This window comes from Aphis gossypii, unplaced genomic scaffold, assembly GCF_020184175.1.
Source record: "Aphis gossypii isolate Hap1 unplaced genomic scaffold, ASM2018417v2 Contig00931, whole genome shotgun sequence".
In the NCBI taxonomy this organism is placed as follows: Eukaryota; Metazoa; Arthropoda; class Insecta; order Hemiptera; family Aphididae; genus Aphis; species Aphis gossypii.
In genome coordinates, this window is record NW_026083369.1 from 3990 (window position 1) to 21019 (window position 17030).

Genomic DNA, 17030 nt, shown 5'->3' on the forward strand with positions numbered 1-17030 from the left:
TTATTTATTTTTTCTCTATTCTTTCCACATTATACGTAGCACGCCGCACTCGTCGCGGCAGCAGTCGTCGTTTTACTCGCGCGGCGCACACCTTTACACACACGTATTATACCTACTACAGATATTATCATTTTTAAATATATTTATCGTCATTATATTGCAATAATAATCATTATAATATACTTCTTATATTTTTCATTACAATATTATTATTATTTCGAACACGACTGGAATATTATTACTGGATACCGGTATATAGTGGTAACGCTCGCGCGCCGGAAAGGGGTTACGGTCCGGCCGGACAACGCGCGCGCCCGGATTAACGGTATTTTAATGGGTACGATCTGATACGCTTGTATTGTGTATTGTAAATTATTATAATACACACAATATTATAATGTTATAATATTCTATGGAGTAGGTAAAAAATATTAATACGCACTTTGGTGAGCACTAACAACGACGACGTACGAGAGTATAATAATATCCGTATACCGAGTCGTAAACTTATACGAACGGCTGTTTTACGACGACGTCTATCCGTCCGGCGAAAAGCGAACGGTCGCGGGTCCCGAATATTGCGTGTAGGTACCTATATAGATATATTATATAAATAATATATTATTTCGGACTACGCGATCGCGGTCGCGCGCGCGCGCGCCCGAGAGAGTTCGTATTTAAACTTTTCGGCTATTTCCGGCGACCGTTGACGATAACGTCTGTGTGGCGGCATTCGTTCGTTCGCGCGGCTCGCGTATTAATATATAATATATAATATATATTTATTTTTTTTTCGCAATCGTCGTCGTCGTGTCGTGTACGACGGTGCCCGCCGCAGTACAATAATATCACGATCGTATATCGCGTTCCGCATCTCGACGCGATTAGGTAATATCTCTTCGTTTTGTTCTCGTCGTCCACGTTTGTCCCGCAGAGCTCGTTTTCGATTCGTTTTTCTCCCGATCGTTTTTTATACGTTTACCCAACGTCCAAACCGCACGTTAATTAATAACGACGACGACGACAACGACGACAATAACAACACAGTAGTTATTTTATTTTATTTATTTATTATTATTATTATTATTATCGTTAAAATAGTGTTATCGTGTTCGTCTATCCGGTTCGCAATCCGACGACGGCGGCGCGCGTTGTACGGCCTAGCGGGCTGGCGTCGTCGTCTCGCGGAGTCTATTTTCGTCGTCGCGCGGTTTACGCCGTTTTTACAATAATACTACGTTCGAGATATTATAATGTTATATTATGTTACGCGTCGCGCGCGCACAATACGCAATAGTACACATCGCATAATTTATCATTATTATTATTATTATTATTATAAGTTTATAATAATAATATACAAAGCAGTAATCGTCGTCGTACATATAGTGTACGCGTGTATGTGTGTCTGTGTTGTTGGTAACGATCCGGCCGCCGCCGTTGGCCCTGTAGGTCGTTGAACTCCGCGGCCGGCCAGCTGACTATACTATACTATATAATACGGCTATATGACTAGGACGACGACGACGACGACGACGGTGCTTTGTGGTGGTACCGTTGGCTGTTTTTTTATTATTATTATTTTTTTTTCCGAGTACGAATATCACGCGAGAATATCGTACACAAATCAGAAACAAAAAAAAAAAAACATAACAACGCGAAACAAACGGGAAAACTACGCGGCGCCCGCCGCGACAGTGCAGGTTTTAAAAAAAAGCTTTTCGTTCGATTTGTAACATCCACTAATGACATACTCCCCCCCCCTCGAGCTTCCACATAAGTCGCGCGTAATATTAATAAAATATAATAATAATGTATATATTATTTTAAATTCGTCGTCAACACTTGTATCGCTTCACCTCTCGGTGGTGACGGATAATTTGCGCGGTGTAAAATCGATTTCGTTAAATACGACGGCGGCGGCAACTATGACGACGTCATGCATATAATAATAATAATAATGTGATATAAAACCACTCGTATGAAGTCGTCGTCGTCGTCGTCGTCGTTGTCAATATATATAAAAATTTTCTTCTGTTCGGTACAATAATAATAATAATAATAATGATAATAATAATAATTTATATATACGCGCCAGTTCACTCTTGTGCGAGTGTGTGTCTGTGTGTGTTGTACATTATATATATAAAAATAAATAAAATATACAACAATATTCAGCAAACAACAAGGTCGTTGAACCTCTGTAGTGTGCGGCGCGAACGCGTATTACGTCGATCGCTTCGCTCGGCCGCGAGCCGCCGCCGTCTTTTACGTCTCGCGCGCTCGCGACGTGCTTGTGCCGGAGAGCGTTTTTTTTTTTTTTCATAAACTCGGAGAATCGGTAGTTTTTTTTTCTGAATAAAAAACGAAAAAAAAAAATCTCGAGATAACGGCGCGGCGAACGATGAATATCGCGCGATGTGATGATGATATTTTGCTGGCGGCGGCGGCGGCGGCGGGTACTTACGACGCACATGACAGCTCAGTCGTCGTCTGCCGTCGCGATAATGTCGTCGGAGTCGACGAACGATAATAATAATAATAATATCCTTACATAATAATAATAATAATAATTATTGTTATTTTGTATTGTACGCGCACAGGTACGCCGCCGCCGTCGTCGTCGTCGTATCGGCCGTTCCGATACATATATTACAATATATTATTATTATGTGTACGATAATAATAATAATAATATATCATAAATCATAATAATATATATATTATTATTTATTGTAATGTATGCGCGCCGAGTGTATCGCAACATTACATTTATAATATATACGGATATATATTATGTTATTCACACAAAGGGAGTGGACCGGCGGCGGGGAAGGGGATACGGGGGGGGGGTAGGGGGGCTAGGATTAGAGTGTGTCTGCGTATGACCTTACGCGCGGCGTACGGTTGACCGATTATCATCGTCGTGCGTATACAGGGCGATACCTGTCCGCTGACGCGTTTCGGTGCGAATCGTTTGCGAAAACGTCTCGTCGTCGTCACACGCGTATCCGACGTGCAGTCCTATCGCGTTATATAATATTATTATAATATATTATGATATCTGCCAATAATAACGTATCGCAAATATATTATGTTGCGCACGGTATCGCGACGTCCGCTAGGCGACGCGGGAGATTCGGACGCGATGACGACGACGACGACGATGACGGTCGTACGTCGTCGTCGTCGTCGTCGGACGATCGAACGAAAGTTCGTTGGATCTTTAGAAAAAAATGTCACGATAAAGACGACGACTTTTTTACCCGTCCCACGCGAATACACTCAATGACAATAATAATATACGACGTGATGAGCTAATCGTTTTTGTCCTTTTCTCGTGTTTCAGCTCAAATCGAGATCATACCGTGCAAAGTGTGCGGCGACAAGTCCAGCGGCGTCCACTACGGCGTGATCACGTGCGAGGGCTGCAAGGGATTCTTCCGGCGGTCGCAGTCGTCCGTGGTCAACTATCAGTGCCCGCGCAACAAGAATTGCGTGGTGGACCGCGTGAACAGAAACCGGTGCCAGTACTGCCGGCTCCAGAAATGCCTGCGGCTGGGCATGTCCCGTGACGGTAAGTTTTGCATATATTACATTACAACCCGTATAGGTACATGGTGTGTGGTTATATAAACGCGAGTGATGTGTTTGCAGTGTGTGTGTACGACGACAATTATTTAATTACGACGCGTTGTATAATGCGGTGCTACCGGTACCGCGTGACGAACTTTGAAAATTGCTGCGGCCGGTGGCGAGCGTGTCTTATCCAATGTCCTTTTTACCATCACTCCTGTCATGTATGAGGGGGGGAGGGCGGTTGAATAATTCACGGGACTTTTTTTCTTTATTTTTATCTGATATACCCCACGCACCATCACCATCTGGAGATGATCCACACATCTCTGAAAAAGTCTTCAGAGGGGCGGTCGACTCTTAAATACCCCTCGTTTCGCCCATCACCGTGATGCATACTCTCGATTTGACGTTTTATCGTCGTATCGTTGTTCGTTATTATTTTAAGGCTACATCCCACGACGACGGGGTGGGAGGGTTGATCGAGGGCGAATTTGTGGGGGACAGATTTTGAAGGTCTTCGAGTTCACTCGTACGCGCCTAACCCTTTTATACGTTTATTTTAATATTGTTTCATTTATTTATACTTAATTATTAGTTAGAATACGCGACCAAAACGACTACGTAAAATAAACGATGTAACCATCACGAGAACGTTTCGAATTTGGTCAATTGTATTATATTATTATGTATTCCATACTTATATATCTATACATAGCTCGACGCGTATAATATATTATTATAATTTCCTGTGCTTTTTGTAAAACGCGATTTGTGTAATGGCGATGTCGGCGCTGGGGTTAAACACACAATCGAGTCAATAACCTACTCTCGACCCGGGGTGTCAACGCAACCAAACATACACGAACGCCTACGCATTCACCGACGTCTCATCTAGTGGGCGCGCACATTATCGTTATAATATCGGTGTAACCATTACCATCCAGTAGTGCAATAAATATACTCGATGCTATACTTAGCCCCGCCGTCACACTGACGACAGATATTTGTTTGAACATTTTCAAAAGCACAATCGCAATGTTATTTTTACACTGTTTATGACACATTGTTCTACAAAATGTATTGTATTGGTTCGACCGACTACCTGCTGTGACGTGTACGATATTAGTATATTACAGAAGATTTGCTACGTTGGCGCTATAATAAATGCATATCGATCGAAATCGTGTTGTGTAATAAATTCGAATCGTCACAGTTGTGGTACAGTCGTGCGCTGACATAAATCACATATAAAAATGCAATAAATGCGATGCTGAAAATCGATGGCTCGACCAGGGAGGTCTACGGATCTTGACGACCCCTTCCTACCATTAAAGTCGTATAAAATAATTTTATAAGCGTATATCTACTGAGTTTATAGGTATATACATCAAACAAAGTATTGAATCCTGTCTTTGAGGGTAAGGGGTGAACTCGAATAAACTCTGTGGGAGTACTTAACACATCGATAACCCTCTGCGGGCATAAAAAATAAATAAATACGTATTCCAACGATGGAAGTTAAATTAAACGATATCCAATGTAGATCACGACCCGTCGTCCGTGCATTGTATTTTGCACTGTATTGCACGCCCGTACAACGACCGCACGAATGATATTAATGTGATTTTTATGTAATATTATTATAATATACGTCCGTTTTTGTTTTCCGGGCATTGCTCGTGTACAGCGGTGAAATTCGGGCGCATGAGCAAGAAACAGCGCGAAAAGGTCGAAGACGAAGTGCGCTTCCACAGGGCCCAGATGCGTTCGTCAGCAGCAGCCGCGGCCGCGGCCGCTGCTGCGGCGGTGGCCGCGCAGACCACGGCCATCGACTGCTGTTCGACCACGACCGGCGGCGGCAACGGCGGTACCGCGGCCGTGGCCGCTGACTCGTCAGTGTTCGACCACGACCAGCACGGACAGCACGGACACGGGCAGCAGCAGCAACAGCAGATGCCCTCCAGCACTGCCGATCACGGGCTACGCATACACCAATTACACAGCGGGGGCGGACATCTCTCGCAACACCACCATCAGCAACAGCAGCAGCAACAACAGCAGCAACAGCAGCAACTACAGCAACAGCAACAGCAACAACAGCACCCGCAGCACCAGCTACACGGTCAGCAGCAACAGTTCAACATCAACAGCAACGTGCAGCACGCTTACGCGGCCGCCGCAGCAGCAGCCGCCGCAGCAGCAGCGGCCGCCGCGGCCGGCGGTGGCGTCAACGGAGCCAACGGTGGCACGGGAGTCGGGTGAGTACAGAGTACCTATGTGCATTATTGTTATCGTTTGAGACGAATGCGATGTCGCGAGGCCAAAATGTTCTTATTTTCGCGGTCAGGCAAACGGGTTCGGTTATACTGGTGTTCGTCGTATACTGCTGCAGTGGCGTCGGTCACAGCGAAATAAATATAATGTTTTAAATTCGCGATCGATGCTATCCGTCGGTGAGCGATTCGAAAAATAAAAACCGCGGTAGTATCTGTATGAGAACATTTTGGTACAACATATTATTGTGGTTATTACTATTATAATATCACGACATCGTGTATAATATAAACACGTTTCACTCATGTCAACTTTGACGTTCGCAGATATGGAGGAGGCGGTTACAACAGCAACGGTGGATCGAACGCAGCCGCAGCAGCCGCATCTCTGGTGGTGGACACGTTCGCGGCGTACGCGGCTGCAGCCACCTCGTCGGCGGTGCAGTCCGGCGCTAACGGTTCCGTGCCGCCACCATACGACACGGCGGCAACGAGCAGCAACTACGTGGCCGACAGCACGACACCGGCGGCGTCCAGCACGACACCGTCGACGGCCGCGGCCACGTCCACCTACGGCGGTGACATGGAAGTGTCGTCTGTGGCGGCTGTCGCGTCCGGAGCACAGGACAACTTAATGGCCGGCGTTTCCGGTTCTACGGCTGCCGTTTCTTCGGGTCAGTATGTACAACAAACGCTAACACGAGAAGTATAGGTACCTACGACCTACGTATGTAACGATCACGACATGTAGCATGATTAGTTTTGAGGTTAGAACGAAATGTCCACTGTGAGAATCATAATTTCTTCATCGTTTATCTCAAATGCGAATATGACATTGTCAACGTCAATTTCATTAATTAAAAATCCTTTTTTTCAAAAAAAAAAAAAAAAACGCATTACCAATAAGTTGTATAGAGTAAATAATTATTCAAGCATACTAATTTTCAAAATGCACATCAACCAAACAGTTTTTTGTTTCTCCTGAAAATTTCGCTAAATCCGAGATTGACCATGATCGTTTTAAGTGACAATAATCAAATAAATATATAAAAACATATTTTGTTCTTTTAAAACACGTTGAGTCGTAGGTTAGCTCTCTGACTTTGTGCACACACTTTCATAGAGCACCACAGTGTAGTAGTGCTCGTATAACGCGGTTACATCTTGGTGGCTCAATAATAATAATAATCGTATGTATATTTGTGTGTTTAACGTTTTTGTGTGTTTACTGATTTCAGCAGCAGACGCCGTCCAGATCAGCGAGCTACTGAGCAAAACCATAGCCGACGCTCACGCCCGTACGTGTTTCTACACTCTCGACCAGATACACGACGGCATGTACCGAACGGCTACCATGGCGGCGGCCAACAAGGCGACAGCCGACAAATTGATAATGTACAAAACCATGGTAAGTTGTCGTTGGCTATAACTGTGTATGATATTATGTACTGTCAGTGGATGGGCTGGGTTGGGAGTGTTGAAAATCGGAACTTTCCGGCTTATAACGTTATATATATATATATATATATAATTAATGTACTACAACGTGAATGCAAAGTTCAAGAGATGGTCTGTGACGTTGTAAATTTATGGCTTTTAAGACTGTTACGTCATCGTGCTCGTAATTCAAAAATATCTTGCATGTTTGATTTTATTGGAAAATTATCTATATTTAAATCAAAAATATGAAATCGTTATTAATTTCTCCCTGTTAGTCTAGATGAATTTTATTTTAAAAATCCATAGAGCGTTTTATTAGAAATCGGCCAACTCTAATGATAGATTGAGTTTTGGCAGACATAATATATAAATATATATAATTAAAACAGTGTCGGCGAAACAAATGAAATATCATGATAATAAACTACGTATATAACAAGTTTAAATTATAAATTAATTTCACTTAAATATATTTATTCAGTGTTTAAACTGTTTTCATACCAATTTTTATTAACTAAATATAAAAACAATTTTGATTCAATTAATTAAATTACATTTTGAATATATTTAAACTTCTAACACCAAACAAATGCTTGACTCGAGGTTAAAATACATGACATTAGAACACATGACACGCTCTACTATATAGGCTAAGTAGGCCCTCAGTGGTTTATTCTACTCGCGCTGTCTCAAAGACAAAAGTCAAGAAGGGTTAAAACCATTCAAACCTCACACTGACTAAATTTTAATATTATACAGGAAAACCCACTTGCATTATTTTTCAGGCAGAATAGCACTCTAGTAGATAAAGTTCAGTAATAGGTTTATCAATTAAAAAAGAAAGAACTTTAAAGAAATCAATTTTGGAATTAACTTAATTAATTATTTAAATTAACACTTGTTTTTAATAAACTTTGTAATTATTATTTATATACATGTATTTAAATTTTATAAAATTGTTGCTGTTTTTATCTCGACAAATATTAATTTTTAAGTCGTGTATATTTTTAAGCCAATATAAATATTTTATTTAAGCCTGTCTTAAAACGATATTTCTTAGATTTTTGTTCATATTATATAATATTATAATTTAACATGACTTATTATTATACATAATGTTTAAGTGTTTATACTCTATGGGGTTGAAAATATTATCAATTATAAGCTATGCACGACGTACGTGCAATGACAGCATAATAGTAATTAATTTTGAAAATTTGTAATTTTAGCCTCATGAAGAGCTGTGGTTGGAGTGCGCGCAAAAATTAACGTCCGTCATCCAGCAGATTATAGAGTTTGCCAAAATGGTGCCAGGATTCATGAAACTATCGCAAGACGATCAGATCGTGTTACTTAAAGCGGGTAAGTTGCGCATTGGTTATGAGTGGTACATATGTTTAAATATTACATGGACCAGCGGAATAATCTTAACAGCGGGACCCGTACAAGATTGAGTCTGTCCGGATAAAGGGGAAATAATCTTGCTGAAGCTGTTTCCTGCCTTTGATGTTTAATCGTATGGTTATAAAGTCAAACGCAACCCACACAGCTTTAGCGGGAGTATATATTATGTCTTATAAACATTTCAACATACGGCGTTCGAAAAAAATCTTTGCCGAAATACTAAATTACCTTTGCCGTAAAATAAAATAGCTTCGCAACAGATATTTTAAAATTAATACATGGTTGCTTTTCTTATGTCAATAATTTTCTGCCAGTCTCATCTATAGATCATATATGTTTCATATAATATATCTATGCCGGTGATAAACACTGGCAATCGTATCATTTGTGAAACTAATATCTCCGATGTCCCAACAGGAAGTTTCGAGTTAGCAGTGCTGAGGATGTCCAGACACTACGACTTACACCGGGACTGTGTCTACTACGCAGACGCCTTACTTCCTGCTGACGCGTTTTACACGCAAGATGCGGTCGAAAAGAAACTGGTCTCGTTGGCTTTCGAAGTGAGCCGTTCCGTTGCTTCGTTGAAACTTACTGAAACCGAGCTAGCCTTGTACTCGGCCGTCGTGTTGCTTTCGCCAGGTTGGTAGTTTGCGTAAACGATAATACATATTATGTTATAAGTTTATTGTATTATTAACACTGTAGAATGTAGATGAATATAATGAACTAGATTGCAGAGCTAGTATTAGCGTATTCATGTATTTAAGAATATGACTTTTACCTATCACGCATAACTACTGGAATATTCCCTGACATATACTACCGGTTTGGAATCTGATTAAATAAATGAGATTTTGATGGGTGAAGGGTATATCTATATCTCCATATCTCTATAGGACTTGTCGATAAACAATTTGGATCCATTTTTATACAATCTAAGTTACTTTATATCTTTATAATGGTCGATCGCAGACATTTCATAGTTGATACACTTTTCTTGTAATTTATTATTATACATTTAATTTGAATAATCTCACCAATAAATTTCAATGACCGCTGTCGACAATAGTTGTTTGTATTTTTATGGCCTCGTAATGGAATAATGTATTCTCATTATATATTTATTATATCATGAAGCCACTATAATATGCTTAAATAGTTCCAAAGATATTCTCAGCTTCAGCTAGCTTTAAAATAGCAACGTTTCCGAATTTCCTGGGAGTGTTATATATATTTTTATATTGACTGTAAGTTTCACAGAAATTTTACACAAAATAAATTGACAAATATTTACCATTATTCCCCGCAATATTACCACATTCAAGACTAGTGTGTTTTTACTTCTTATCACAAGTCAACGATCTAGTTTGTTGTGTGGCTTTATATACCTATAACCGTTTAGTAACATTTTCACATGAAAATTATTTTATTTGACGATTGCATTTTGTCACAGATCGGCAAGGCTTGAAAGGCACTGTGGAAATTGGTCGTCTTAGACAGGCTATTCTGCGAGCTCTACGTATGGAGCTCGATCATAGAACTGCGGGTGGCAAAACTGCAGCCACCGTCGATCTACAACACCAGCAACAGCATCACCAACAGCAGCAACAGCAGCAGAATCAAGTGTGCGATGCTCTCATACAAAAGATCCCGATACTGAGGTGAGAACTTATTGTTATACAATTTAGGCTAAAGCTAGAGTTAAAATAGATAAACTATGATCATGTATCATATATTATAATAACACTTCAAATACATAATATGTAGAGTTAGATTGTACATTAAATTTAATTTTACAAAATTGTTCTGAGCTTATGCATTAAAAGACGTGAAATTAACTTCGGCTTCGTGTTTTAATGTCACTAATTGGTATTAAGTGTAACAGTGTAAGAAATGTATAAGTATTATATTAATAATTAATAATATATTAAATTTATAAGACATAACAAATAATTGCATAATTCAATACTAACATAAATAAAAACAAATAAACAAAGCATCAAGTTTTTTCTCATACTCCATCATTAATAATTAAATCCACTTTACCCAGTTACCTACTGATATATTATTTTAAAATTACGCATCAATTCAAAAATTAAATTAGTTACCTTTCATTACAGCATAACAAATTATTTCTCAATACAGCATCATCGTTCCACTAAAAAGTTTATTAAAATTAAATATTTTTATGCATATTTCTAGTTAATTATATCTAGGTATTTATGAGGGTACCTTTAGTAAAAGTTGAAATATGTTTTGTATAAATTTGTTGTGGTAGAATAAATTATAAGCTTTATTATTTTGGCTACAAATTTCTTAACTTTAGTCACTCCTTCTTCATAAAACTTTTAATTAATATTATTAATTTGTTGTCGATATATAAAGTTACTCTCAGATCGACGAATTTAATATTTCTTGTAAATAAACTTCACTTAATTATGAAAGAGCAAAATAAATTTATCTAGAAAGCAGCCGCCTCGCCCTTTTATGACAACATCGAAATGTCAGCATTCTTTACAAAATATTTATCAGTGAGCTAGAAAATTGTGATTGATTTTGATTTTTTTCACGTGGTTGTGGTTTAAATGTTTACTCGTACAATTTGCACGCGAACAGAGTGTAATCGACTGAATAAAACATTTTCGTCTATATTCTACTACTAGAACAGATAAATAGCAGCAACGATGCCATACGTACCGCCGTAGGTCGGAAATACGATTTGTTTAGAATTTCAAATATACAGTTGAGCGCGTAGATGGTTATTCAATACATATTACATATATATTATATATTATATATATAGTGTGAAAGGAGCGGGTGATTATATTAAGGCTATTACATCCACCACTGGAAATGCCAAATATTACCGCCCCGTATATGAATCAAATTTCCGCCTTGTAGATACGTGTCAGCTTAACCCACCCGCCGTGCCACTGCTTGTGCGATAAATACGAGTTTTGCTGCGGTAGTCACAGAAGTACGCAGAAATAGGAATACCGAATATGTTTCTAACATTTCCAATAATAAAAATTCATCATATTTTGAGTGCTGAATTTATGGTGTAGGTACGTGGTGCGTGGGTTTATTCTTTCATATTTTTAACAACAAACGAAATACGGGTTTATATTTTTTTTACAAAATAGTTAATATTAAAGAAAACCATTTACAATTTATGATCAAAAATAATATATATTTTTTTTATTTATTTATAAAATTGATCAATACCTCAAAACTCATACATACGTGATTTCTCTCTTATTTACAACTGATAATACACAGCTTGACCAGTTATAACATGTATTATGTTTAATACATTTTAAGCTAGATAAACAGATAGACAAAAATATATTAAACAAAAAGTTAAACATTTTTTTTGTATGACACGTACGGTTTGAAGTATATAAAAAATTCTTATTTGGCGCAAATAAGTTAATTTCTATCCAGTAGCAGTTCCTCGATTTTTTCTGATAGAGCCAACTAAGAGGAATTTAATTTTTGATAGATTCAAATGAATTATTAATGGCATAGCCATTAAATTCCTAAATCTTCTTCCATATACTACTATGGTATACAATTATTATTTATTTATTATTAATTAATATTTAATTATTTATCTATACACGTTATAATATGTTGATTTTTTTCGATCGATGTCGTTAATACGTAACTAATCTATCAATCTATTGATATAAATAGAAGACTTATAGAAGTAAATATACAATGTAGTTAAATCTGAAACACTTCTAACTTTTTTAAAATTAAATGTTTATTATATCAGAAATTACTATGATATATAAATAATATAATAATGTATAATATATGTAATGTGTATGCGCGTATATAGTAAAACTTAAAATATGGACAGTAGAGGGTTAGACAATTTCAGGGTGGGCCATTGTATTGTACATACAATATATATTTAATATATCTGTAATCAATTCTGCCCAAATGTGTAAAGCGTTTAAGATTTCTCATTCTTTTATTTTTTATCGTTGTTAAAAATTTAAATTGTACATTTATAATATACCAGAATAACTCATGATAGATGTGGTAAGGTTAATTTTATTCGGACATAAACCTTTAACAAAGTTTTATATTGAAAGTTCTTTTCACTTGATACTTATGTGCATAGTATGTTTTAAATGATTTATACTTCGAAATTAAATTGTTTTAAATGTACTTAACATTATACAATTAAAAAGTTAAGTGCTTCGTATTATTTGACGCGCGTTTCCTCGAATTCACTCGAAATTGTTCCCGCGATTACGTCGGCTCTCGAGAATACAGTTTGTTCAAAAAACGTTGTAAAATGTAGCTCCTGGAAAACGCATAAATATGAGCTCGTATTATAGGTGATACGTTATTATTTATGAAATGTTCATAAAATCTCTTCACTTATTTTGAAAGTAACTTATTTGGCGTGTATTACCCCCTCGCCTTGGGATAATTTTACTAGTGTGCTTCACACATGTATTACTCAACTAATATGAATACTCCATAAAATATGTGCAAATAACAGCATAACTTCGTGATGACTAACGGATTGGTTGTTTTTCCTCAGGCAACTGGGAATGCTGCACATGGAAGCGTTAGCCAAGTTGCGTCGTACGGTTCCACACTTGGAATTCCCTGCTCTGCACAAGGAACTTTTCTCGGTTGACGGCAGTTGATCTGAGGAGGAAGGCTACGACGACGACGACGACGACGACGATGACGGCGGCGGCGGCGGCGATGGTAGCGGCGGCAGTGGTGGCGGAAGCGGTGGTAGCGACGGCGGTGACGACTCTGCGAGAGACTCGTCGTCTACGATCGTTATCGCGTCGGTGATCTCTTTGGCCGGTGGACTGCAATGAGAGGATCAGTAGCAGCAGAGTATAGCAAAGTCGTCGCAGACGGGCTGTGTAACATATATATATATATTATATATATATTATATTATATTATTAGTATATTATATTTTAATATAAAAAAGATAAGATAAAAGGAAAAAAAAAAGTCGCAAAATCTCGCGAGATCACACACCGCTGTTACATATTATATTCAATTATGTAATAATATTATGTATAGTGTTGTTTTGTTACAAGGTAGCGTCTCATAATATTTATATATATATATAATATATATCGCGTGTTTATGAAATAGAATATTGATATTATTATTATTATTATTATTATTATTATTATTACTATTATTACTGTTGTTGTTGTATAGTATTTTTTTATAATATGTACGGGACGTAAATCCCCCGCAAGTACGGCGTAATGAATAGGTATAATAATTGTACATTATGTTTGTATGAATTTTTTCCCGGTCTCAAAATATTGTAAGAACTTTGCTTGTAAAAAAAAAAAAAAAACCGATTTCCGTTGCGGGAGGAGATCATGCGAGTGTGTATGTGTGTGTGTGTGTGTGTGTGTGTGTGGGTGGACGAAAGATTTCGTCGTTTTCTGTCGTCTGTTAATCTTCGGATCGAGCTCGTCGTGTTTGTTTAGGTGATAGGTTAATCGCAGTCGACGACGATCCTACACGTACCGCGCACACGTTATATAATAATAATAACATATAAATCGACAAAGCGGAGTGTACACACAAAAATAATATAATACCACGCGCAATTGTAACAGGTCGTCGTGTATCGCGACGATTATTGTTGTTTGTATTATTTGTCGTTTTTTCGGGGAACATTAATAAAATAATTTCGTTTTCGGTCAGCGTACCTACGTGTTGCACTCAATTTTTTTTTTGATTTTTTTTTGTCGTCTTTGTAAATAATAATAATAATAATAGTGTTTAGTGCCGTGTTAGTGTGCGCCGTCGCACGCCCGCCGTATACTCGTCATAAAATATTATCATTACGATTCGAATACGTTTATTGTGATCAATAATAATTATTATGATACATCATACCGAAATCGTGTCGAAGAAACGGGGGAAAAAACAGTGCCGGCGGCCGAGGAGAGTTTGTTTATCATCGTTATTGTTTACTCTTTTTTTTTTTCCATTCATTCGAAAACTCGTACAATTCATACGAAAAACCGAGGAAAACAATACATATTATATTTTATTATTATCATTATTAATCGATAGAAACTCACTACTACTCTCTATACACACTCGTCACGTCATATTATTATATCGTATTGTACACACGCATACACACGTAACGTTATGTACTCACACACACTTGTATAGAGCTGTCACTGTCGTACCTAATTATTATACATAATCTCGATGTCGAATAAATTCCGCGCGCGATATATTAAACATTATTACCTATATTATCATATTTTGTACACGTCGTTTAGGTACGATATTTTATAGGATATATATATTATTATACTGCCTATTTTATTATACGCGTATAATATTATTATTACGTCGTGTAGATAGAGAAATATAAAATAATAAAACGTGGCCGCCGCCACCTCGCGTTTAAGTATAATTATTCTTATTATTATTATTATTATTAAATTATGTGTTACGTGTTTTTGTATTTTGTGTAAATTATAATATTGTATAAAAGTCGTCGTCGTCGTCGTCGTCGTCGTCGTCATCTACTACAAAATACTTTTTTTCTGTTTTTTTTTTCTCTCTCCGAGCGACTTAAAGTAATATCATTATTATGTGTATATAATATATAGGATAACTTAAACCATATTATATTATGTACATCGCGCACGCGCGCTTGTGTAAAATAGTGTGGTGACACGGCAAATTCAGTCGTAGTGCATATTATATATGTACGTGTGTGTTTTATTCGCAAGTCGTTCGACGACGACGACGACGATCGTAATATGGCACCGGCTGCGTATTTTTATTTATGTATACGTGTAATATATAATAATATGAATGTACCTATCATATGAAATATTATTAGAATACGCGAATAGTTTTAATTTGTTTTCGTTAATTTAATTATTATGATATTATATAAAAATGAATAGGAAATTTAACGTGATGTGGGGTAATATTATATTGTGAAATTAATCGATAAGAAGACGGAGTGAAAATTTGTAAAATACGATTTTTAATATATATATATATAATACATACAAAGAGTATATTATATATAATATATAATATATATATATATATATATATTATATTATTAAATTGGTATACTATATATATATATATACATATATAGTATATTATATTACGATAGTTTTTTACGGTAAAAAAAAAAAACGATTTATTGTTTTTTTTATAATTATTATTATTAATATTATTATTATTTGCGCCTGCCCGCAATTTTATGAATTTTATTAAAATTTGTCATTTTATTATTAGATAAGAATATATATATTATATTATTATATGAAAAACAAACAAAATATTTTTATGTTGTATACTGCAACAGTCAAGTAAAACACGCGCACATAATAATATATATCATTTTATTGTATATTTTTTAAATTACGTTTATCGTTTGTTCTCGTATCTTATGTAATAGCAATTGATATATATATACATATATATTTTATCATTGGTCTTAGATAGTAATTATCATCATCTATAATCAATGATATTATAATGTTTGTCACCTCATCCTCGTCCTCTTCCGGAACGCGTATATTATAATATATATTATATAGGTATACACTCGTTGTGTTTCAGTTATATTTTTTTTTTTATTTCTTTTCGTTTTCCACTACTACTAGAAAAGGTGCTCCGTGTTATTATTATTATTATTATTATTATTATTGTTATTAATTAATTATTATCGCTTATTATTATTATTATTATTATTATTATTATCATTATTGTTTAACGAGAGATAATATTATAAAACAACAAAAAATATATAAATATATGTATATATATATATTTATATAGATATATACGCATGTAGATTATATGGTATATTTTTGTTTTTTTTTTTGTCTATTATACTGTTTTAAGAAAAAAGAATACTACATCGACAACACATAGGTATGTTGTGTATCAGGAGCCGTATAATAATATTATCATTTCGCATCGTCTATTTACTTACGCTTAAATGTCGTACGTCGAATGCGGATCAACATTCTGAACAATAGAAGAGTGTAATAAATAATGTTTGGTTAAAATTTAAAATTTAAATTCAATGATTTATGATCGTAAATGATAATAACATAATATAATGAATAGATACAAACAATTAAAAATAAATTGGATTCATCTGATTGAATTGTGCTCATAATTATATAAATGGACATCTTTAAATAAAAACAAGTATTAAGTGTAGGTTACTAATTATTATGCACTAGTATAAAAACATTGTTAATCGAGTTATTTGGGGTAACTAAAAATATTTTTAAGGATGTTAAAAATCTTCTATCGTCCAGTTAT

At 36.1% G+C, this 17030-nt stretch overlaps 1 protein-coding gene across 3 annotated transcripts; it reads left to right on the forward strand.

Annotated features, from left to right (window-relative positions):
- The first annotated feature begins 318 nt into the window (after nt 1-318).
- LOC114130094 (probable nuclear hormone receptor HR3) lies at nt 319-16562 on the forward strand. Of its 3 annotated transcripts, none has more exons than XM_050210501.1 (9): nt 319-337; nt 3350-3577; nt 5267-5837; nt 6180-6526; nt 7091-7260; nt 8522-8654; nt 9114-9338; nt 10153-10360; nt 13261-16562. In XM_050210501.1, exons 1-9 carry the CDS (start codon nt 334-336, stop codon nt 13367-13369), a joined length of 1995 nt encoding a protein of 664 aa, XP_050066458.1. In that variant the 5' UTR covers nt 319-333; the 3' UTR covers nt 13370-16562. The 3 variants fall into 3 exon arrangements, with proteins under 3 accessions (XP_050066458.1, XP_050066459.1, XP_050066460.1); XM_050210502.1 differs by having other exon boundaries at nt 7094-7260; XM_050210503.1 differs by lacking the exon at nt 319-337 and adding an exon at nt 793-1046.
- Nucleotides 16563-17030: the final 468 nt, after the last annotated feature.

Bases quoted from the DNA above. Each gene is read 5' to 3' on its own strand.
- LOC114130094 (XM_050210501.1), top strand. The intron at 3,578-5,266 runs GTAAGTTTTGCA...GCTCGTGTACAG, and splicing joins GCTGGGCATGTCCCGTGACG to CGGTGAAATTCGGGCGCATG. The intron at 9,339-10,152 runs GTTGGTAGTTTG...ATTTTGTCACAG, and splicing joins CGTCGTGTTGCTTTCGCCAG to ATCGGCAAGGCTTGAAAGGC.